The sequence below is a fragment of the Kwoniella dejecticola genome, chromosome 3 (genome assembly GCF_000512565.2).
Source record: "Kwoniella dejecticola CBS 10117 chromosome 3, complete sequence".
Classification (NCBI taxonomy): domain Eukaryota; kingdom Fungi; phylum Basidiomycota; class Tremellomycetes; order Tremellales; family Cryptococcaceae; genus Kwoniella; species Kwoniella dejecticola.
Window position 1 is genome coordinate 675,950 of NC_089303.1, and position 24,108 is coordinate 700,057.

General features: G+C 49.3%; 7 protein-coding genes across 7 annotated transcripts; 2 read left to right on the forward strand and 5 right to left on the reverse strand.

Annotated features, from left to right (window-relative positions):
• Nucleotides 1-298: 298 nt before the first annotated feature.
• On the reverse strand, nucleotides 299-5,941 carry I303_102648 (uncharacterized protein; the record flags this gene model as incomplete). The annotated part of the gene is made up of 3 exons (XM_018406000.1): nucleotides 299-4,178; nucleotides 4,254-5,206; nucleotides 5,495-5,941. 3 exons carry the CDS (start codon nucleotides 5,939-5,941, stop codon nucleotides 299-301), a joined length of 5,280 nt encoding a protein of 1,759 aa, XP_018264494.1.
• A 921-nt stretch (nucleotides 5,942-6,862) lies between these two features.
• On the reverse strand, nucleotides 6,863-9,598 carry I303_102649 (uncharacterized protein; the record flags this gene model as incomplete). The annotated part of the gene is made up of 5 exons (XM_018406001.1): nucleotides 6,863-7,406; nucleotides 7,534-7,937; nucleotides 8,034-8,065; nucleotides 8,180-8,259; nucleotides 8,355-9,598. 5 exons carry the CDS (start codon nucleotides 9,596-9,598, stop codon nucleotides 6,863-6,865), a joined length of 2,304 nt encoding a protein of 767 aa, XP_018264495.1.
• A 692-nt stretch (nucleotides 9,599-10,290) lies between these two features.
• On the reverse strand, nucleotides 10,291-13,002 carry I303_102650 (uncharacterized protein; the record flags this gene model as incomplete). Its single annotated transcript, XM_018406002.1, has 2 exons — nucleotides 10,291-11,977; nucleotides 12,077-13,002. 2 exons carry the CDS (start codon nucleotides 13,000-13,002, stop codon nucleotides 10,291-10,293), a joined length of 2,613 nt encoding a protein of 870 aa, XP_018264496.1.
• Nucleotides 13,003-14,695: 1,693 nt separating this feature from the next.
• Nucleotides 14,696-17,012, reverse strand: I303_102651 (uncharacterized protein; the record flags this gene model as incomplete). The annotated part of the gene is made up of 3 exons (XM_018406003.1): nucleotides 14,696-15,675; nucleotides 16,280-16,524; nucleotides 16,615-17,012. 3 exons carry the CDS (start codon nucleotides 17,010-17,012, stop codon nucleotides 14,696-14,698), a joined length of 1,623 nt encoding a protein of 540 aa, XP_018264497.1.
• Nucleotides 17,013-17,598: 586 nt separating this feature from the next.
• I303_102652 (uncharacterized protein) lies at nucleotides 17,599-19,088 on the forward strand (the record flags this gene model as incomplete). Its single annotated transcript, XM_018406004.1, has 8 exons — nucleotides 17,599-17,668; nucleotides 17,794-17,958; nucleotides 18,098-18,156; nucleotides 18,230-18,254; nucleotides 18,309-18,328; nucleotides 18,391-18,543; nucleotides 18,612-18,841; nucleotides 18,932-19,088. 8 exons carry the CDS (start codon nucleotides 17,599-17,601, stop codon nucleotides 19,086-19,088), a joined length of 879 nt encoding a protein of 292 aa, XP_018264498.1.
• A 317-nt stretch (nucleotides 19,089-19,405) lies between these two features.
• I303_102653 (uncharacterized protein) lies at nucleotides 19,406-22,009 on the reverse strand (the record flags this gene model as incomplete). Its single annotated transcript, XM_018406005.1, has 6 exons — nucleotides 19,406-21,051; nucleotides 21,190-21,286; nucleotides 21,345-21,425; nucleotides 21,534-21,667; nucleotides 21,738-21,896; nucleotides 21,988-22,009. 6 exons carry the CDS (start codon nucleotides 22,007-22,009, stop codon nucleotides 19,406-19,408), a joined length of 2,139 nt encoding a protein of 712 aa, XP_018264499.1.
• A 1,625-nt stretch (nucleotides 22,010-23,634) lies between these two features.
• I303_102654 (uncharacterized protein) lies at nucleotides 23,635-24,096 on the forward strand (the record flags this gene model as incomplete). Its single annotated transcript, XM_018406006.1, has 1 exon — nucleotides 23,635-24,096. One exon carries the CDS (start codon nucleotides 23,635-23,637, stop codon nucleotides 24,094-24,096), a length of 462 nt encoding a protein of 153 aa, XP_018264500.1.
• Nucleotides 24,097-24,108: the final 12 nt, after the last annotated feature.

Genomic DNA, 24,108 nt, shown 5'->3' on the forward strand with positions numbered 1-24,108 from the left:
TAGCTCTCGTGTAACATCGCCAAATATGCGTGTTTTCCCATTAGCAGACCTTTAAAATGCTAGATGCGTCAGATGTCGCATCAATCTCAAACATGCGCGTATGACAAAAGGATATATAAATATGCTAGGTTATACAACCGAGAAGAAGATCCTAAACACTATAACGAAGAACGACTATCAGACAATGCAATATCCACACTGTTCGCCTGATTGACAGGCGATACCATCTCTTCTTTGCTACTACAACAACAACCTCTTTCATCACTACGCTATACTCCCAGAACGGTTGATCAAATATCTATGCACCGGAAGTCTCCAATCTGGGTTTCTTGTTCTCCTGTTGCTCCCCACTCGCTCCAAGAATCGTGTTCGAACCTGAGGCCCCCGCAGAACCGCCAATGACGATAGGGTTCGAAGCGCTCGAGCCAGTGCCAGTTCCCTTCGTCGAACTGAGTGCACTGACGTTATCATCACCATCTTCCAGCTTTCTCTTCACCCCGGTAGAAACAGCAGTAGCCGTAGGGCTGGCGCCAACGCTAGCCTTGTTCGTGTTGGGAACTGCCGCTTCTGCCTGTGACAAAGGTGCTGAAGCCGGAGCGGGAGCGGGAGATTTGTTGATAGCTGGCGCTGCAGAAACAGTAGGAGCCGGGGGTTTCAACGCGCTAGTAGCGGATGCAGGAGAGGGGGTGGGACCTGCTGGTGAAGGGACTTTGGATGCGGAAACGGCGTTGCTGGCAGAACCTGGTTTAGCCGATGGGTTGGTCGTGTGAGCAGGAGTAGCAGCCTTAGCCGTCGTCGCATTACCGTTTGCGGCGTTTGTTCCACTTGCATTGGACTTAGTGGGAGCCTTTTTCTGCGGTAGTGGGGGTACCACGCCCGTAGCCCATATCCTTTCTGCGACTCTGAGGTCTATATCGACACCCACGACTCTGATATACCTTAGCAGAGCACTAGCGTTTGGCCCAACGGTATTGACATCCCCTTTGGCATTGGCAACGGCAGCTATCATTCCGATGACCTTGGTCAAGCTGGTTCCAGGAGGAGCAGGCCCCGGTATAGGTTTACCGGTCGCACTGTTCACGGCTGGCTTAGCTCCAACAACGGGTTTAGCAGGAGCACCAGGTGTAGCAGCAGCGGGGGCGGATGGCTTGTTTGCCGTTGCCGCAGCAGTAGGGGTAGCTGCCAACGGTCGAGCGGCTGAAGTAGTTGCCGACGTCGAAGTTGCACTTGAAACACCAGGTTTAGCAGATCCAGTTGTATTGGCAGTCATTCCATTCTTGACTCCTGCTGTGGCGCCAGTGCCCGCTTTGGCCTGAGCAGCTTTCGTAGCTTGTTGTTTGTTCTTGTTGATGACCCAAGCTGAAAGGACGTCTACTGCGCCGGCCGCACCGAGGAGAGTCAACTTATCCATGATATCGCTAGTAAGATGCCCGAAGGTTGATTGATCAAGTACCAGTGTGGTACCGTCACATACGAACGGTAGGAGATTACCATTGGCATCGGTGGTGGAAATGACAGATCTCGCTCGCATGGCCGCCGTGATGGGTTGCATAACAACGACGATCTTCGCTTTCGGCTGCAAGATCCCCTTGGCGTTGGCAGACACCGGTGCAGGAGGTGCGGGTGGGGCAGCAGGCTGAGCAACTGGCACAGGTCGTGGAATAGGCCGAGGTGCCACGGGAATGGTACGCTGAATCATCTGTGGTGGGTTTCGTGCAGCCTCAATAGCTGCTTCACGTTGTTTCTTGGCACGTTCCTCCGCTCGTATACGCTCCTTTTCCCTGCGGGACTCGGCGTTCTTATCTTTACTCGCTGACTTCTGTGCATCCTTCTTTTGCTTCTCTTCGAATAAAGGTCCTTCCTCCGGATCAATGATCCACACGGAGCCCTTAGATTCCGGATCATCTTCGGGTATCCTAGGTACTTTTAGGAATGCTTTGTTGAGAGAAAGATTGTGTCGAATGGAATTCTGCCATCCTGAGTCGACATTCAACCTGAACCATTCCCATTCCCCTGCTACCCAATTGCAGACTTCCCCTAACGTACCCCTGCCCCGCGGTAGGCATTGCAGCGACCGATGTATGATAGTTGCGAATGTTTGGGTCGGCTTGAGCGGAGGAGGACCGATGAACACATTACCGTCTAGACCCAGCAAAGGTCCAGGAGGGGGTCGTGGTCCAGCACCGGAAGGGGGGATGGGCACGTTGACGATGATATGTCCTGGTTGGCCGGGAGTCTCGTTGAGCTCTGTGCAGTAGAACGGAGGTAATGGTACAGGCGAAGGCGGTGCGGCCGGAGGGGTGGAACGATTCTGAGGTTGCATGGGATGCCCGAATGGCGGAGGTCGAGCAATTTGGGATGGATGAGGTTGACCCGGTCCCACTGGTTGGTGCTGGGGGTGAGGCACTTGACCAGGTGGATAATTCGGAGGCGTCTGTGGTTGACCAGGTATCGGCGGCCGGACATGTTGCCCATTCGGCAATTGAAGTTGTGAAGGGGGACGAACTCCTGGCATAGGCGGGCGCACAGGTATGGATTGTCCGGCTTGGACATGTGTAGGTTGACCAGGTTGACCAGGTTGGACAGGCGCTAGCTGTTGGCCGGGTCTTTGGGTGATAGGAGCAGGGGGCGGTTGTGCAGCAGGTTGATGTGAAGCTGCGGAGACTGCATTTGGCGGCTTAGGAGTAGACGTCGGACCCATTGCGGCCGCCAAAGTCGGCATGGGCTGCGCCGCTGATGCAGCTGTCCCCACGGTGGCAGGAGGAGGCAAGGCAGCGGCCAAAGTGGGAGGTTCAGCAGGAACAGCTGGAGTATCCAATTGTTTGGCAGAATCGGCTTTACCATCCGCAGCTTTGCCATCTGCATCAGCATCAGCCTTTGGCTTCTTTTTCTTCTTCTTTTTCTCCGAAATCTCAGGCTTTATGTCCTCAGCAGCGCCCGCAGTTTTGTCCACTTCGGCGTTCTTGGATTTCTTGGCCTTCTTCGGTGTCGCTGCAGCGGCGTCTTTGTCCTTCTCTTTGCCATCTCCGTTGATTGCAGTCGTGTCCACGGCTTCGACCTTGACTGTATCCTCGTCTGGCTTGGGCTTCTTTTTCTTCTTTTTCTTCTTGGGATCGTCTCCCTTAGCTCCGTCCGCTGCTGATTTATCCTTGGTCTCGTTGACTTTCGTCGCGTTGTCCGTGGCTTGAATTGTGTTCTTGTCAACCACCACATCACCTGTTTTCGGTTCATTGTCCTTAGTATTGCCTGCCTTATCCTCTGGCTTGTTCTTGTCCTTGCCCTGAGTCTCATCTTTATCCTTGTCCTGAGCCTTGCCCTTGTCCTGGGCCTTATCCATTTCCTTTTCCTTTTCCTTTTCCTTATCCTTGTCCTTCTTTTTCTTGACTTTCTTGGGCGAAGTCAATTTCCCTTCGGCATCCTTATTCGCTTTGGGATTGTCAGCCACAGAAGATTTCCTACTTTCCGCTGCCTTGACGTCCGCGGGAGGCAGAATCATGTCGGCCGGAGCTATTGTGGTCGGCAGTTGACCTGGCGCTGTAATGCTTGCAGCGATGGGCGGAGGCACGATCTGAGAGGGGGCAGGAGCCGGGGCTATGGGCTTAGGTCTGATGACATGAGAAGTGGTGGTCGGAGCGGTAGCAGGTAGAGTCTGTTTCTTCGGTTTCTTCTTCGTATCCTCGCCTTCGCTAGCCACGGAAGATAACTCGGACTCTTCTTCTCCGGGTACAAGTCCACCTTTCGAGGCTTTGGACTTCATCTTCGTCTTTTTAGGCTTTACGGATTTAGGAGGTGATGGTTCCCATTCCTCTCCACTCTCATCTAGTTCCTCTTCGTCCTCCTCACTGTCGCCTCCGTCATCATCGTCAGAACCCCATCCGACCCAACTGTTTTCTCCGACACCTTCGATGCCCAGGCCATAGCCATCTGCAGCTGCAAATGCATTGAACGCGGGCGGTGCCCGAGCTGCCATAGACGCAGCTGACGAAGGACCAGGCCCCGGTTCTCCGTAGAACTCATGATACCCGACTTCACTGGGTGGGAGGTTGTAAGGGTAAGGTAGATCTTCCGCGATCTCTGGAGTGACTCCATCTAGAGCGTAGTGGGTGTATGTGGGTGATGACACGGGAGAAGGAGGAAGCACGAAGGAGAAAATTCGAGTGGCGATCTGTATTTGTGATCTGTGCGAATAAGGCTTAAATCAGTCATATCCATGACTTTGTTGATGATGCGACGGAATTGCATATCCCACTTACCCTTGGGCAAGAGGCACGATAGAACCCTTGACAAAATACCTGTCATCTACCCAAGCTCCATTCCTACCGAAGATTTCTAGACAGAAATGACCAAGATCCGCTTTGTATTCGATCTTAGCGTGATTTCGCGAAACAGATTTTAGGGGTCCTAAGTCGACGTCAACATGTTCCACTGGCGCCGATGACTTTGGAGGAGGTGGTGGCGGGGGAGGGGGTAAATCGTCCAAATGTTCCAACTTGACTTGACTCAAATCCATATCCATAGCCGAGATGTCATTCATGACTTGTCTTTGACTTTGACTTTGACTGTGGTCGACTTCCATTGCTTGTGGTCCTGCCGACCCCGAGGGTTCGTCGATTACTATGGGAATTTGACGATCTCCGGTTCCGATAAAATCAAGCTCTGCTGACTCCGCTTTCACTCCTTCTTCAAGCTTGACCATGAAGTCCGAGAGTCCTCCTTCCTGACTACCATTCGGCGGGATGGAAAGCGACTGCGACATCCTGGAATCAGGTTCGACACTGCGCTCCATACTAGCAGCCTTGATTGATTCCGCCCTGACGGCCTCGGCTAATTCCTCCAGTACTCCAAATCCGCCCATATCGATATCAGGGTAATCTTCATCTTGTAGGAAGGATAGATCTGGTGGTCCAGCATGATCAATCATGCCTTCGCTTTGTGCTCGAGGTGGCACGGCGAACCCATCATTGAGGAAGGTCGTAGAAAGCGGAGCAGAGGAAGGATGAGGCGGTGATTGCGGCGGGACTGAGAAAGATGTATGGGCGGGTGGCAGAGGAGGAGTCGGGAATTCAGCTAAAGCTATTTGAGGCATCATGATATCTTCGACAGATGCTATGAGGGGCGGTGACGGTTGATTTGGATCCAATGGCGGATTTATAGGTACAGAGGGCGCTGTTATCGACGGTGGGGGTAAGGCTGAACCATGACGATCCTATCGGACAGTAAGACGGATCAGCGACTGCGGACTGGAGTTATAGGTGTCGCCCATCTTCGGCATACAATCTTCCATCTCATCATGGGGTAGTCTCAAACTGCCTGCTTCGTCCTCCTGCTCACTCCTCCTACATGTCCTTAAATACCCAAGCTACTGCGGCATGTCCTCAACTTCCCCTCCTTCCCTCATTGCGCTCCGCTCCGCCCTCTCATGATGTTGACTGGAAGACTTCTTGACCCCTGGTTCGTCCACCACCTTATGTCTTCGTAACGATAAATGACTCACAACATTCCTACCAATCATGACAGCCAACGTCCTGACATAGTACGAGAACCCCGTGACCTCATCCCCGAATTGCAATTTGTAGTAGGCGGGTTTCGGATCCGTCTTCGACTTGTCTACAGGTAAAGATGCCAAACTCGGTATAGGCGGATACCATTGGTTCGGTCCCTGTCCCAATCCTTGTCCTTGTCCCTGTCCAGTCGAATTCATATTCGAGTTCGAAGGCCCAGCAGCAGAGGAGAAGACATCTTGTCCCATTGACCTCATGGGCATAGGCATAGGCGTTGACATCGGAGCCGGGCCAGAAAAATCTCCTCCATCGCCGGGTGAAAACATTGCTGTTGCTGTTGTCGTCGGATTTGATGGTCCTGCACCTACTGTTGCTCCGGCATAGTTGTATTGATCATCCAATTGATACGCATTGTTGTTCAGAACATATTGCTCCGACATGAGTATATCCAGGAAATTCCTTATCTATCTTTCCTTCTGGCCCTTTGATCCTCGTATCCTCGGATGAGCAGATGAGGGTCTAAGAGATTGGAAAGATAGATAAAACGTGTAGAAGGGTATGTGGTACCCGAACTGCCCTTGTTTGTCCGTTGAAATCGAGTGAGCCGTGTGTAAGTTGGGGCTCTTGGGGCTATTTTGTCGACGAACTTGTCCGAGAGCGTGACGGTATACTTATTGATGATGGTATTACTCTAATAAAACTCTTCAACACACCGAAACACAGTCAATAACAATCAAATGCTCAAATGCTCGAATCTCTAAATGTTTAATTTTTGTGTACATCCAAAGCCGGAATCCGGCATCAAAAAAACCCCCTCGAGGAAAATACCAAAATTTGATGAATATTCCGTAAATGGTAAAATTCAAGAACCACATGGTCTATACAGTAAAATTTCAGGATCACGGGCTTGAAGATGTATAGTAAAATTCCCAGAAAACTAGGTTGACTTGACAAGAGCGCGATTGATTTCACTTATTCGAGGTTCCAGAGTTCAGATTCTGGATGGTTGTGACAACCTGTCACGATCGTATTTGTACACATATGATCAACATGGATATGCACCTAATGGATGATAGGGTAGTATAGTACAGTATGCTAAGCTAGGCTACGCTGTGCTACAGGACCATCACCTGACATGACATGACATGACATGACATGGGCTAGTGAATGGCGATACAACGAGACAGCCTCAGGTACGAGTACAATATACGCACAAATCATCATTGTCCGTTTACAGTATATTGCTCTAGATGATATCCCTTCTCTTCAATACAACTAAGCTTAAGCCCAAGTTAATTCGTCATTCATGTTTCTTCATACAGCTCACGAGTCGCTTCTGTTCAGCCCCAGCACTTAGATCCTCAGAATCCCCTTGAAGCTTCTAGTATTTGAGCGTCCTCCAGTCCTTCGAAGTAGTCCATGCTACTCTGAGGGGTAGTAATCGCCGGCTTGATATTCTCGTGTTCTCCTTTATCACCCTGACTTGGACTATCATCGGCGCTCGCAATGCTCGATGAAGCTTTCAACCTCTTTCTATCTCTTTTAATCTTCTTCAACCTCTCCTTCTTCTCCTCCTTGTCTTCATGCAGAGAAGCCAACCAATCTTGCGAATCGAGATCATCTTCTCGGAATTTCCAATTCCCATGATTCACACTGTCTTTCCTTACCTCCTTGGCCTCTTCGTAACCCGCCTTCGTAAACCCAGTATGGCCTTTATCGTTCATTATCAAGTAGATAGACGCTTCCGGTACGAGAACATGACTCAGGAATTCCGTCCAGCTCAAAGGAGCCAACGAAGGTGGATGATGCGGATCAGTCGATTTGAGCGATACCGATGGGAAATATCCCCATTTTCTCAATGACATGAAATGGTCGATCAATATCGATCTCCCTAATTCACCGTAACTGCGTGGCGCACCCGGATTGATCAGCTGCTGTACCATGCTGATTGGAGTAAGGCAGTGTCCAGTGAGATTGACTGAATTGGAGTAGAAGCATGACCAAGAATGGAGTGTTGTAAGAGCTGACTTACTATCCCGGTTTCACAGCTTCGAGGTTTTCGGGCTTAGACTGCCATTTGATCCCTCCCCAGGCCATCTTCCCTATCTCCTCTATCTCACCTTGAATCGTCCTGAACACTTCCGATCTTTCAGGGTATCGAACAATCTCATCCAGCTTATCTCGTATCCAACCATCCTCTAATGTCAATTCCAGCCGCTTGAAGTCTATACGCTCCGGATAGCCCGCTCGCAGACCGAGAGGTATTATAGAAGTTTCCGCATGGTGTAATTGACAGAACTCGATGTGTTGTTGCCATCCCAGCTTCCTAGCGTTTGGGTTAGATGGACTTGGTTCCGGATGAGAGATGGTCTCGAGTTTAGCTTTGTGTCGAAGTAAGTTCGCTGATGGATTCACAGGTAAAGGTGCGGAGCAATACTGTTCCAAGCGCATCTGTCAGCACCAAGAGGCATGATCTTGTCCTTTCTTCTTCTCGATGGTTGGATGGGGGACAGCGGGATGAGTGTTACTCACAGGACATAGATCGAAGTGATTTTTAAAGGCAGCTTCAGTTATAAGTTAAACAAAAAGAAAAAACATCAGCAGGCGAATCGTCGCGCGACAGTCGAGCTCCATCATGCGGCGATTTGCCTTATGGAGAATGGCGGAAGGTGACTTACCAAGATAAGCTTGATCCTCCGGACTAAGCTCCTCGTCCTCGTCCACGAATGTTTCATCCATGATCTTGGACAAATCGATACTGTACACCACGTGAGATCAGTCAGCCGGACTCTGTGTGCTCATTCCGCATCACCCACTCGCACAGGCGTAAAAGTAAAAAAAGGTGTTACTTACTGGTCGTCCGCCTCATCGACATCCAAATGTCCTTCACTAGCTATCCTCTCCAGATCATCCCAAAAGGCATTGGCTACCTTGTTATCCTTCTTGGGCGATAACGCAATCCCCTTTTCTTCAAGCCCGAGTCGTAGCCCATTCGAATCGTTAACCATGAAAGACACATCTCGGAAAGGCGAATTCCTTGGTAGTATTATCTTCCCGACACCATGTTTGGTTTTTGGTCTGGGAGTCCGGCTTTTATCCTCTTCATCATCATCCAGCGATGCACGCTTCAAAGATCTCTTTTGGATTTCCAGATTCTGCTTCTCCTTCTTCTCCTTCTTACTAATCTCGTCTTCACCGTCACGAGTCCTCTTCTTGCCGTTCACCAACTTCCTCTTGTTGCTCAAACCATTTGCAGAAGTTCTCGTTTCTGTGTCATATTCCTCTTCGGAGTTCGATATCAAGACATCCCTCTTTCTTTTGCCCTCACTCTTACTAGGACCAGCTTGACTAGACTGACGAGCTTTGACAGGCGAAGAGCTCCTCGACTTATCGCGCCTATATCCCTCATGCGAATGTCGAGGTGGTGTCGAGCCTAAGGTCAACTCATCCTCCGAATCTGAATTCGTAGTAATTGATTGCGACCGCGTAAGGATCCGAGTCGGTCTGCCTTTGATCGTATCTATGTCCTTATCCTTGTCCTTATTTTTGCTCTTGATCTTGTCTTTGGGTCTCACTGCTCGCGGTGTATCTTCAGCTTCACCTTCACCTTGATCACATCTTTTCCTCTTCCGCCTCTCGTCTTTATTTTCAGATCCATCCATAGCTTTGACATTGCTTCCCGTTGATCTCTCTCTCAGTCTTTTCTCATCTATGGGAAGCGATCTCTTCTTGCCATTCTCTTTCTCTTTCTCTTTCTCCTTTTCCTTTTCCTTCTCTTGACGATACTGCAAATTGTCCGATCGCCTGTTATAGTCCCTCTTCCTGACATCCATATCTGCGAAGAAGGCATCCGGGTCATTCGAGAACGAGTTGGTCTTTGTCTTTCCCAAAGCTCTACTATTTCCCCCCCTTGTACTTGTACCTGTACTTGTTTTCATTGCCGTTGTCGTTCTCGATGATTGTCCATTGGACTGGGAAGGCGCCCTCGAGCTAGATGCAGTAGCAGATTTAGACTTGACAGTGGATGAAACGACCACAGTAGTCCGTGTTCGGCCTCCCGAGAGGTCCATACCGAATGCCTCTTTATTAGAACGCATATCGATATCGGGCTTGGTGGTTCCCCTTGAATCGGACCGGGAAGATTGCGTTGAGTCGGAGAAAGGATGGCTCTGATACTGATACTGGGAATGCACAAGGATCGATTCCATGCGAGGCGAGGCGAATGCGAATGCGAATGCGAATGCGAGTGGTCTCTATCACTCGTCGTATCGGGACCGAGGGCGATGCTGTATTCATCAGATGGGCAGCATCTTTTTCGATGCTGCTGCTGAAGTATTCACAAGCAATGGTAAGTTGAGGTAAGGACAGAGAGTAGATTATTTGGCCAGGTTGTAGGAATTTGGTTGATGCCGGTCAAGTCAACTTGTCCTTTGTTTGTCTTTCAGGCACAGTCAGCCGTATCATTTTCATTCTCAACCTTCGGCGCATTGACCTCTTTCAACTAAGTTATCTATCTGAAATCAACATGACTTGCTTGTACGTAACCCAAAAGTAAAAGAAAGTCCGCGGGCATATAAGTATATGTATATGTATGCGCGAGTTGCCATCTCAATCAATCTCCACCATGCCTGCCAATATGGGAATACATAATATAATTCCTATATCCTACCAAGAGACAATTACTGCTACTATGACAATACAACATCCATGTTTCTTCACTAAATGAGAAGATACCTAAATCCTTAAATTGTATATGCGCGCTCCCAGATCACAAATCACAGCTTACAACTCACGGCTCATACCTAGGTAAGAAGAGTGTATTCGTTCCCGATCGTGTGCGAGCCGGGACAGCATTTGAAAACGTTGAATTGTCCTGTTCCGAATCCAGTTCCTGTCCCAGTTCCAATTCCGATTCCGGCTCCCTATGATCCGCTTCTACAGCATTATCTGAATCCTCTTCTATTCCTGCACTTTCTGTCTGACTGGTAGCTTCTTCAGGTCGTCTGGGCTCGGAAGCCGTAGCGGGCTCATTCGATGTAGTTGAGGTCAATGGCGACGAGTCATAAACGTCCGAATTCTGTTGCCCGCTCGAATGGGTATCACTAAAAGCTTCTACGTCTTCGCTTTCTGCTGACTCAAGTGCCGGAGCAGAAGGGATATGGCTATCGTCCTCATATCCCTCGTCGTCCAGGATAGGCGGCGCAGAAGGAGCGTCGCCCGCAGAACCTACGTCTTGGGAGATTGGCGGTGCAGACGGAAGTAGATGGCTTATATCGTTGTTCATCGCGGATGTTGATGTTGAGGATGATGAGAAATCGTTCAGTCTGGATGACAACCTGGCATTCAACCTAGGAGGTTCAGGCAAAACATCACTTCTCGCTGTTACATCGTCCATCGCGGGTTCCGGAATCGGTACGTGAAGATGTGTTTCGTCGAGTTGCTCAAATCCATCATCGTCAAGTCGTACACCCGGCGCTGAAGGTCCGTCTTGTCCCTGTTGAGCTGAAGCATCTTCAGGTGAAGTCGCTTGGACAGGTGGAGCAGATGCGCCCAGTCTCAATCGTTCCAAGACGCGTTTATCGTCCGTAGCTATATGTCTGATCGTATGACTTTCGTCGCTTTCCTCCGCCTCTTCCTCGGGGGCGTGAGCGGGAGGCTCGACCATCCTTGATTTACCTTCTGAGCGTGAAGCGACAGCTAGAGCAATCTCGCCATCTTCCGTAGCTGGTGCAGGATAGTATCCGGGAGCTTGTGTCTTCTCTGCGCCGGACACCACTGTAGGATGGGAACCCTCCGCGGGTTGAGGATGAGATGGTCCAGCTGAAGAGGAGGATGCAGGTGTGTGTCGAGGAAGCGAACGGACTGATGCAGGTCGATAAGCAGGTGGGAAGTGAGGGACGCCGGTAGGTGCTGCATCGGCAGGAGCTGTCTCAGCATGACCTTGATTATCGTGGCTTGAATTCGTCAATCCGACGTGACCGCTATCTCCGGGAGGATCACCTCTGTCAGTATCGGAAGACGACCGATTCGAGGCGACATCGTTTTCCTCTCCATCTCGGCTAAGCACAGGCGACGGGGAGGCCGAATCAACACCTTCGACAGGCTTATCTTCTTCCTCTCCCTCTTCATTCCCTTCATTCCTTGCGTCGCCGTTTCTAGGAGTGTCCGCAATACTCTCAGCACCATCCTCATCCTCATTGACGGCTTTCGTTCCAGTAGCCTTCTTGCGCCTCCTCATGCCCATTCGCTGATTCCAAACGCGGACTTTCGATTTCGCTACTCCGACCTGACCGTTCTTCTTCTTCTTAGCTAGATGCTGATTTTCCAGCTCTTTCAATTTCTCCTTAAACATCGCTTCTTTCGCTGTCGAGTGCAGATCCTCCTCTTTAATACCGGCCGCTGCAAGGGCTTTCCGCCTCATCCGTTCCTTCGCTCGTTTCCGCTTCCTATGCTGTTTCCGCCGACTGAGTACGATACTACAGATGCGAAAAGTTATCATTGCATTAGCTGACCAGAATTTACTTGCACTTTCCTTTTCCTTATCTCAAATACATCGATAAGAAATGAATACTCACAACACAATGAGAGCCACTATGCCTGTTGCCATGATGACGCTCGCTATCGATATCAACGGCACCTTGTATATACTAGTCCGATTCGACGACACACCCCATCCGTTAGGCAAGACCGATTCTACGGCATACGAAGGAGCGGTGACCGAAGGTTCCTCGGCGTCTGCTGATCCCCCATCATCTGCGAATATCGGACCAGTAGTGGGCGTAGCGACCTGCCTTCCGTACAGACTCCATCCACCTTCCGCTCTCGTCCAAGATCCGTCTTCATGCCTACTCAGTAAGTAGGGCAAGACAGTCTCGTCAACATACGAGTTGGCAGTGGGCAATACTGAAGGTGTTGAGACGGAGGTGAGGTACTTGATCTTCCGGTGTTCCTCGATCGTAGTTGTTGTTGTCGCGGTAGGATCGGCGTTCACTTCTACTCCATCTTCACGCGGCTCTATCGCTTGCAGCGAACGGGGATCGGGACGAGGACGGGATTCATCTAAAGTAGGCGCAGGTAAAGGTGATCTCGGGAAACGGCGTCTTCGCGTAGGAGGTGGCGCGGCTGATACGACGGGTAAGGATAAGAAAGGTAATAAGAAAGCCGGCAATAATGATAACGTGCTTGACGGACTTCGTGCGGTTGATGATGATGATGATAATGATGGCCGAGTTTGACGTGATTTACGTCGGGGTCGGCGGGATTGCTGTGCTGATGTTTCGGACGATGTAAGGCATAATTCGCATCTGCACATGCCATCTTGATCATCTTGACCAAATGACAGTGCGAGGGACGGATTAGAATGGTTGACTCGTCGAGGGGCAGAGGGTCCCGATTCGACATCGTCCAACCTGATCCCCATTCTCATCCCGCTCAAAGTGGAGCCGGGAGAAGTGGTTCCTATACCTTCACATCCCCAATCCCTATCCGAGCTAATGATCATCTTTCGATTGTTCAGCGCATGTATACTAATTCAAGCACTGAGCATCGTAGTCCTTCCTTGTATCATATGATCCGATATGTTGTTGATGTCGGTGGAAAGAGGATGTGTCGAACGACGCTGGAGTAAACGCAGATTGACGAAGGCGATGATGAGGAGAGGAAGAGGGGATGTTATTTCCTTCAATGATTCTATATCCTATATCCTATACGTTTTTTTCCTTGTTTCTTTATTTTTAGATCGGTATCCTATCCTGTTGTGCTTCCTTCTGATAGTAAATAGAAATAGTCTTCGAGAGTAGTATACGTCTTGTGATGAAGGTCTGATGGGATCAATTGTCGTAAGTGAAAAGTGTATATTTATAGAAAATCCAATCTAAGACAAGTAAAGGTCTATTTTCGTCGGTCAAACCAAGTCTTTCTTCGCGGATAATCTGACTGTGCTTGTGCTCGATGATACCTATGCTCCGTGCGCGCAAGTATACTGAGTAGTAGTGATGATAATGGTAATGGTGATCTACACAACGGTGGATATGTATGTTAACTTGAGATGGAAAATCAAAGGAGAAACTCGTTAACGTTTGTTGCATGATTTGATCCTGCCTGTGTATCCTGAACGATTATTTGTTATGTTATTCTGGTATTCTATTCTGGTGGCCAATCCACCCATCCACTTAATACAAATAATTATAACTGCCGTCGGTGACCCTTCCATCGTTCCGGTGAAATATCATCCCAATGCTCGGCGTCCCATCTACATACAGGCATCAAGCACGCATGCATATGTTTGCTCGCGACCTCATCAAGTGCAATCATCTTGGATGGGTGTTCGGGTACGCTGGCACAAGATATATAAATACAAGTCGTCCCTTGTGGAAAAGGACAAGACCTAATTAACGTTAAAAATAGGACAAGACGATCTGCATGAAACCGTTCTCCCTTTGCTGTGCTTAGCAAAAGGTCACACACACACCTCGTCAGACCAGCATACGATGAAGTGAGTGTAATTATAGAAAGGCCCGCTCATGAGCTGCACGGCGGCGAAGCTTGAGCAAATTATTGAAGATGAAAGGTTTTTAATTACCAAATATCACAAAGAGTGGGAACGGGGCAAAAGGGGTACGTGTACACGTTTGTCAACGGTGAGGGCAGATTTGCAGTGACGGAACCAATAATTTTACATGATGGCGTAATGTAACCTCAACGGGGAATCCCCGTTTTTCCGTAAACCTGTACGAGTAGAAATCTTGCGCTCGCTCAGGAAGGGCACAAGGGGCAGAAGATGAATTAATGGGACCTGGTGAAAACTCCGATTCTTACCGTTTCGGCCCGGTTCATGTGTGTACAAAATATACAATCCCACCGCGGATGGAGAGAGAATAACCTAATGCCGTTATCTCGGTCTTAGACTGCAGGGCAGGTATCTGATTCTTCCTTTTAGAGTAATTCCTAGAGGGTCTTCAAATTCTTTAAATAGCTTTCCATCGATCGTTTTTCCCTCTAGCTTGAACACACGAACACACGTCAGAACGATGTGGCACTATTTCGTGTTGCTGATGACGCGAATCCTACTGGTATGTAAGACGTTCTAGCTCTTGATCTTCGATGATAGAGTGGTATCGTCTGACACGTATAGGCAAGGGAGTCAAGGATTATACAACAGCTATGCATCTCGCAAAATCAAATTTAGCATGTATCTAAGCATCGTTCCCTCCTATTTTGCTCTTCTCCCTTTGTTCCCGTTTCTTCCTCCACCCTGCGCCATACTTGAATTGCACACCCACCAACGCTATGCTGGCCATCATCAGGCCCGTCCAGAGCGTGAAACTCCATCCGATACCTATCCTATCTATCGAAGGATTAATCACACCCGTCGCCAGCGCACCAACTAAGCACCTTGCTAAGTTCAGGGCAGCAGTAGCCGACGCGGACTGTTTCGGGAAGATATCCACTAAGAAGGTCGTGATTATACTTTGGATGGACATGGCTGACCAAGCTAGGAAGAAGCTGAATATGATCGGTATCGAGATATGCTGATGTTTATCGATTGTCCATCCGAAAATAATCACACTGATCCACTGGAGCGGCGCCCAGATCCAGAGCGTTCTCATACGGATCTTCTCTATTGGGAAATCCTCTTCCTGCGATTGTTCACCGTTCGAATTGGCGTATTTGCGTTTGTACTTCTTATAATCTTTATCCAATATGTATTTGCCCGTGGTCAATGTTCCAACCATACAACCTACACCGTTCGCTATGAACGTCAATCCCAGATCGATCTCTCCTAGACCGTATATCTTGGAGAAGAGGCTCGATTGGATAGTAAGAGTCATTTGCCAGGCAGCGTAATGTATCGATAGGAACAGCAAGACGAACAAGACTTCTTTCTCGAATAGTATACGGATTGGCGCGACGAAATCGATCTTCAGCTTCTTCTTCTTCTTCCCTGTCTCCGAGGTAGCAGATCGGACGTCTCGATTGGCCACGAGCTTCTCGAAAGGTGCTTTGGCTTGCTTGTATGGCGGTATCGACCCGTTCCCGACAATTGATCTGAGTGTCTCAGGTAAGAATAAAGCTAAGATCACAAGATATACGCCTGAGTAGATAGCGAGAAACCAAAAGATAGATCGCCAGCCCAACGTGTCCGCAAAGATTCCACCGAGAATGGGACCTATAGCTGTTGATAGATTTCGGTCAGCTAAGCGTTTGTTGCTCGCCACGAAGGTCCGATGCATTCTCGGACGATTCTCGACGATGATGAATGTGCGTGGTACCTGGTGAGCCGTTTGAAGTGAGGGTCTGTGCAGTTCGAAAATGGAGAAAGAAGTCATGACTAGGGAAAACGCGGGTCGCAGTGACATAGCGGACGATTCGGACAGGAGAAGGCATGGCAGGGGCAGGGACGAACAAAATAACGAGAAAATGCAAGTTGGCGAACTAACTGAATCAAGAAAAGGGCTGAGAGGCGAGCGAGAGTGGAGAAAGGGGCGAGAGGGGTGAGAGGTGAGAGAGGGGAGAGCGGGGAGAGTTGGCAGGGGTGAGGGGGTAGGGGAAGAGTCGTGGATAGGGTCGGAGCACGCGGAGCGGCTTCGCAGGAGTATAAGAGACGTGCGGAATGTCAAAAGCAGGGCATAAAGGACAGAAATTATCAAAAATTTTGCACAGCCAAGAAGGCATTGGGCATGAGAAGGGGTTGATAAGTCAGGCAGAAGAATCCTGCAAGATGGAGGATTGTGCTACAACAAAGATCATACTGAGCAATACCATGTGGCGAAACTCACACAATGGAGCCAGAAGTCCAGCCTGGAACACTCCCATATATCCTCCCCTTTCCTCTCTTGTGGTGATATCACCTATCATGCCCGCTCCAATCGCTATCGTGCTTGCGCTCCCCGAGCTTTGCAGACATCGAAGGATGATCAGCTGGTAGAAGTGACTGGAGAGTGCTAGTCCGATACAGGCCGAGAGGAAGACGACGAAAGTGCAGAGTAGAGTTAACCGTCGACCATAGACATCCGATATTGCTCTATAGATGCCATAAAGAATCATCAAATCGATCAGGCCCCCTCTCCAGGGCTTGGCCATGACGTTAATTGTGGGTTTGGTGATCACTCACCCCCAGAAGGTAGGCGATATAGCCTGGAAGACCATATAGCTAGTCACAGTCAGGTTTATATTGGATTCCGTAGTCCCCAGAGATCTAGCTATGGTGGGTATCGCGGGGAAGTAGATGTTGGAAGCGAATCCACTGAATGTAGCTGAAATCGAAGCTAGTGCGATGATGAGATACTTCTGGCGTAGGCTGAAAGACGAATAAGGTGGGCTTGTAGGACTAGCGGTGGCTTCCGACGCCTCAGCTTTTCCCGGTTGTCGTTCATTCGGCGGTACTTCGTCATTGATGTTCGTTACAGGTGCAACAATTTGCGTCCGGTCGTCTGAGTTGGGGTCCACATTCGCAAAAACCTCCCGGTCGGCGACCGTCGGGCGCTGTGCAGCCGACGGGGAGGAAGGCATGTTGACGGTCAATCGTCCACTCAGTAATCATCCTCTCCTCTAGCGTAAGTCACGGAAGGAGTCGATATTGCGTGAGTTGGGGCCGATGCTCTGCTAGTCAATTCACAGAAAATTTGGAACATGAAATTTGGGCAATGTTGATTTTGCCGAGACGTGACTGTTGACTGTCGGGATCTCGGTACAAAAGATAGCTAGAGTCACTCGGACCAAGCCGATCGAATTCAGGTTCCGCAATTTCCGGTGATCACTCGCTTGCTTCTCTGATCGCGCAATACCTTGTTTGCAATCAATGTGGAAGATCGTTCTTCCTTCTTGCATCTTCACATCGTCAAATTACAAGCACACGCACACGTTCATCGATCAGTAACAGGCTCAAACATTGCTAGTGCTGCCTGACCCCTCTTGACCGATCAAAGCAAAGGACGCTGCATCGACCCTCGGCGACCGTAGTTTCGACTCGACCATCAGACAATCTGAAAACGGCATCCACATCACTTGACGTCCAGCTATATATTCCGACACGAGAGCTTCTCTGTAATCCTACTTTCCATTCACAACACTGTTTTCAACCCACAGAAAGATCAGAATGTCTGCACAAATCCCCACTCTGACCTTGAACGACGGTACCAAGATCCCAAGGATCGGTTATGGCTTAGGTTTGTCTTAGTTCATCTCTGCTCATGTTCATCCCTTATGAACGGTCGAGATTTGCATTCCTTCAGCGCCTCACCATCTCCATATCCAAGGTTTTTAGCTGATCGTTACCTTGTCTGAAATGTAGGTACCGCAAACTATGGAAGCGAATGTGCTCAGCACGTCGTATCAGCCCTCAAGACCGGCTACAACTACATCGATTGTGCCCAGATGTACGGGAACAGCAAGAGTTTCGGCGAAGGCTTCGCCAAGTTCGGCGGGAAGAGAGAAGACGTCTATATTGTTCAGAAAGGTGGGTGTTTCCTTCTCTGCGGTTGCGCTCTGCTGTCTCTCTCCATGACTCTTGCCGAACCCCTCTCAACATCTACTAGTAAATTATCAAGCCAGAAATGGGGTTGTGGTGAGCTGACGATATCTCATTCTCCCTTCAGTCGGTAAAAGCGGTACAGAGAGTCACCCAAGGAAGGTATTGGAGACTCTGCTCAAGGATGTGAGTATGCGTGTTGATGCCGTTAGGCTTATCACATCACGAGCGAACCAAGCTGATATGAGGAGCATTACAGATGAACACAGATTACGTTGATCTCTGTGAGTACCCACCAAGTATCGCAAGTCCCTAGGGCTAACGAGATGACATCTCAGATCTTCTTCATTCACCTCTTGTCAGTATAGCAGCATCTATCCTATATCGTCCTTGGACGCATGTTAACCTGATTGTCCATAGCTGCTCAAACCTCTGTCCTTGTCCGAAGCTTGGAAAGTGATGGAAGAGCTCAAGGAAGAAGGCTTAGCCAGATCTATCGGAGTCAGTAATTTCCGAGAAGAGGATATCTTGGAGATTGAGAAGACTTGGAAAATGCCTCCCAGTGTCAACCAGGTAGACACGAATACACTTCCTGAGTGTTCTACCTAGCTAATACCTAAGCTTGGGATGTTTGTTGTCAGATCGAATATCACCCGTACAACTTCCACGCACCCAACGTCCAACGACTCCTGGCCATTCAGAAGAAACACAATATCCACGTTGAGGCGTACGGCCCCTTGACTTCTTTGACGGGAGCCAAGAACGGGCCTGTCGACGATGTCGTAGAAGCTATCGCCAAATCAAAGGGTATCGAAGAATCTCAAGTCTTGCTTAATTGGGCTAGACAGACTACAGATGGGGTAGTAGTCACGTATGTCACGTCCCATTCCTTCTCGCCCACCTTCTTACAAGCTCCGAGAGAGGCCGAAACAAGACAATTGCTGATTTTTTGGATGGACAGGACTTCGACTAACGAAGAAAGACAGAAAATACAATTGGAAGCCATCACCAAGAACATCAACTTAACTCAGGAAGAACTCGACCAGATCTCTGAAGCCGGTCGAAAGAAGTTCTTCAGATACAGGATGACCGACGTTTGGGATGCCGCTAAGCCATAGATCGTCTGTATTCCGATTCCGAGGGCGAGGTGAGATCGTCTTCCCGCCATTCTGAAAGTGGGGACACGTAGAACAGACCGGGCATAAATATGCACGATGCATATGCAAAGATACGATTCACAAATTGCGTATGTGCACCTATTGTACCACAACAACATTTTGGGCATGCTACGACAGATTTGCACATGGTAAGATCATAATACATGCGCGAGATTCGGTTTTTTCATGTACTTATACAGAACGTGCTAAAAGCGCCCAATTATTCGAATATATAAGACAGTTCGGCTCATCTCTCCGTTTCCACTCTCACTCTGAAACTAAGCAGCGATGTGATCTACTTCTCTGTCCCAGACTCTGTGCTTGGCAACGGCATCGATGAACTTCTCAGAGAACTCAGCGCCAACGCCTACAGAGGGAGCAAGCAGTACACCGTTGGCCTGAGTGATCTCGCTCTTGGTCTTGGCATCTGCAGGCAGATCTCCTGGAAGGGCGAGGTCGGTCAACCATCCTACAGCATTACCCGTAGCGGCAATAGCCTTCAAGTGCATGTAAGCTTCTCGAGCAGCATGGATGAGTCGACCGTTCTTGAGCTTCTTGGTGTAATCATCCGAGTCTCCACCAATGAAGATCAACGCGTCGAAGTGGGTAGATCTGGAGTTTTCGAAGGTGAATTCGGCGATTTGAGTCTGACCGTTTCCAGCTTCGACTTTTCCAGTTCCGGGACCGACAAACTTGACCATCATGCCAGCAGCACTGAAGGCGAGTTTGAGAGGCTCGACTTGGGCGTAAGAGTATCCCGGGAGAAGGTAGATACCGACTTTTCGTCCTTCGGCAGTGAAAGTTTGGTTCTTTCCCGTAATTTGGGATAAGAATTCGGATCTCTTGCCGTGGTTCGGCACGGCGTCTGGTACCTTGATGTCTTTGAGCGACTCGGCAACTGCCAAAGCCAAGTCGTGGTCGACCAGGTTGATCCGGTTGATGGCGTTCTGCTGTACGATGGTCTCGTAACATTTAGACAACTCGAATTGGTATGCTGAGATGATGTTCTTCTTCTCTGGCTCCGACATGGAGTTGTAGAACAGTTGAGCTTGACTTGTGAACTCGTTGAACTTGGGTCCGTGCATTCGCTCCTTGATACCAGCTACGACCTCTGGGTAGGACCTGAATCCGCCCTTTGCTGGTTCGGTGGTGGGAAGGATATCGAATCTGTTGGGGTGGTAAGCCTGTCGGTTAGACTTGCTGAACATGGTGTTTTGACCATCACGTTGGTTGGTCATGAATGGGCAGACAGGTCTGTTGACTGGGATATCTCCGAAGTTGACACCTAATCTTGAGATCTGGGTATCTTGGTAAGAGAAGTTTCGACCAGCAAGCAGAGGGTCGTTGGTAAAGTCCATACCAGGTACGATGTGTTGGGTACAGAAAGCGACTTGCTCGACTTCGGCAAAGTAGTCGACAGGGTTTCGGTTCAATGTCAAAGTACCGATGTTCTTGACTGGCACAAGGTCTTCAGGGATGATCTTGGTCGAATCGAGCAAGTCGAAGTCGAAGTTGTGCTCGTCTTCCTCCTTGACTAATTGCACACCAAGCTCCCACTTGGGGTAAGCTCCAGCCTCGATGGCATCCCAAAGATCTCGTCTGTGGAAATCGGGATCTTGTCCAGCAAGCTTGAGCGCCTCGTCCCATACTAAGGAATGGGTACCGAGATGAGGTGTCCAGTGGTACTTGACGAACGTGCTCTTGCCCTCGGCATCAAGCAATCGGAAGGTGTGTACACCGAAGCCTTGCATGTGTCTGAAAGATCTTGGGATGAATCGATCGGACATGGCCCACTGTTGCATGTGTGTGGATTGCGGGTGAAGTCCCATGAAGTCCCATGCATTATCGTGGGCAGTCTGAGCCTGAGGGATCTCATTGTGAGGCTCGGGCTTCACGGCGTGGATGAGATCGGGGAACTTGATCGCTATAGGGAAGCGAGAAGATCAGCGCCGACTCCTCATTTTTGAATTACGATATCTCGACCAAAAATCATTCTTTTGGACTGATTCTTGGCCCATTTGGTAGCTCTCTTCGAGGGGGATGCAGAGAGATGCCGCCTTACCGTCCTGGATGAAAAAAACGGGAACATTATTCCCCACGAGATCCCAGTTGCCTTCATCAGTGTAGAAACGAGCTGCGAAGCCTCGAGGATCACGGACCTGGAAAGGTGGAAGGAATTTCAGTTTTTGCCACTAGATTTTCGAAAGTGCCACTCACGGAATCCGCGGAACCTCGCGATCCGCCTACGGTGGAAAATCGGACGTATGCAGGGGTGGTCTTGCTTGTGTCTGTGAGGATCTGTGACGAAAAAGAAGGTCAGTCGTGTGAATTGTGGACGACAGAAGGGGAAAGGGGCGAAAGTGGCGGCGAAGGGCGAAATGATGGACGAAAAAAAGAGGCACTCACTTTAGCGGTGGTCAGACCGGTCAAAGGAGTGTGTAATTTGAATTCTCCAAAGGCACCTGCTCCTCTAGCGTGTACTACTCGCTCGGGGATCCGCTCATGATCGAAATGCGAGATCTTCTCTCGGTTGTGGAAGTCTACGTGGGCGATGTGTGAGCGATACAATCCAAGGTCACTTGCAGCCCGGTTGATAGCAATTGCACTTACCCTCTAACACGGTTGGACCCCTTGCACCTGCTCTCAAAGCGATATCTGTCTCGGCGATCTTAGTACCGAAGTACGATGTGAGGGGTGTCTTCTCATTTTGGTCGATTGTGAATCCATCCATCTGCCTCTTCTTAGCATCTCCGACGGTAGAGTTGACGACTATGTCACGATCCAAACAGGTCAGTCCTGCCCACACGTATAGTTTTTACTGGACGCCGATCGAGATATTCTGAAATCGAACAAAACTCACGCTTGTCTACGACTTGAGCCATCTTGTTGATATATTTATGCTACGATGATTGGTTTTATAGGTCGATATAATACGATGCGGTGGCAAGATCGTATAAAGGATGGTTCTGAGTCTGAAAGAACGTTGTTGATCTAATCGTTAAGTATTTATATATACTCGAGCTCGATGCTGACATACACTTATTGGAAATGGCGTTCGTCCGTCCGCAGGCAGACCGAATGAATCCATGCATACAGTAGTATGTGGAGGTCAGCTGTCCTAGGCCCACCGTCCAATCCCCCTCGAGCTTTCTCACATCTTTACGATGATCGCGTCATTCCCATATCCTAAATTTACGGAACCGCTATCGAAAACCCACCGACCCAAAGAGCAATAAGGGGAGGTACGTCATAGTTTTCAGTCACCGTCAGGGTCCATCGATTCCAGCGATTTTGCCGAGATCGAACGGATGGCATCTATACATCTACTCACAAGTGGCAAAATCAACCTTGCTCGGATGCATATCGGTTTGGGGCTGCTGGCAAAAAGGATGCATAGTAGGCGTTTCTGTGCATCTTATGTCGATGACCCCACGCTGTAACACGAGTGCGCCCGTGCTGTTCTGGAACTCTTGCGGAATGCCGAATCGCTATGCATTGCTCTTCAAGTTCTGCATCCTCGGGCAGGTCTCGGCTGATAGACTAAAGATGTCTGCAGGTATGCTATATAAGCTGTCTTCCTTACTGAGTTCCCATCTACGGTCATAGAATCCAGAAAGCACCGGGTCTCGTCCGCTCCCCGCAGCTTAAGTTGGATATCGCTCGGTCAGTGCCAAGGTGGGGGACCACTTGGGAATCCCGAGTGCTGTAGTTTTTTTGCGATTCACCCAAGCCAGGTCCTCCTCCTCACTGACTGATTTTGGATCCGTGGGAGTTGAGTCTCCTACTCTCGCGTGAAGCTCATGTGCTTGGCATGCATCCCGTCCTTGTTCTGCTTTGACCCTTTTTTGCTTTGTCCTGATAGGAGTGTGCGCTATAATCGACTTCTCTGTTCGCCAAAAAGCCCAGATGGTGGACACGATTGTATCTCCTGCCTATCTCAAAACACCCAGTGAGTATTCACCCTAATCTCGGACCCGTTCGGCGTATCAGGAACGGGCAAGCTCGACGAATGCAGTGTTTTTTCTTGAGACGCTGAAATCGATTGTGGTAATTTCCGAAAACCATGATTTCGTTTTGGACTGAGCAGGCAGACAATTCAGGATGAAGGACTGCCGAAGTCGTACAATGACACTATCGTTAGCGCTTCTTGTGCTCATGCTCATGCAATTTCGAGCAGACCGTCGCATCGTCCCAGTGTCTCAGGCTACTTGCGGCATTATGTTGGCCGAAATAGTCGTAGCCGTGTTCCGCTTCTGTCATAGTCGTTCGAGGGACGAAGCTTCTCATTGAACTATGTTGGTCAAACAGACATAAGCACGAATATAAGTACCTCAGTATATGTGATCTTGCCTTCACTCCTGTGTACATTGAACCATACATGAACCTTTCTCTCAAACCTCGCACTTCGCACTTCGCACACCTCTCTTGCATAAAGCAACTCCCAGCCGCCCATTTCAGATCGATCTCAAAACACCACCCTCACGATAGGTGCGTCTGGTCATCCAAGATGAGTATATCGACTATCAAGGACGGCTTCACCCTATCCTCCGTTTGCGCAGCTTCGGCCTCCTTGTTCACAATCACCAGTCTGATCTTACTCATGCGCCAAAATGTCCTTCCTCAATGTATCTTGGCGTCCCAGCCCGACGATGGCACATCACAAGTTGCAAAGCCGAAAAAATCCATAACGAACGGGGAGAGCCAAATTCGATATCAATCGAAACAGGGACAACAAAAAGGATATTTCACATCGACGACGGGTGATTCCACGGATACGAGCATCGCCGAGTTCATCAATAACGGACGACGGAAATCCCTGATAATCAACCAGCACGAGATCCTTAGCTTGTATTCTATTTCCAACGACATAACCACCACCGAGGCGGAAGAAGATATCCCGAGTATGAGTCGACAATGCTCTGCGATCGGTATGAATCGGACATTAACAGTCAGTCGATTCATGAAGTAGCTGGTCGGTCCT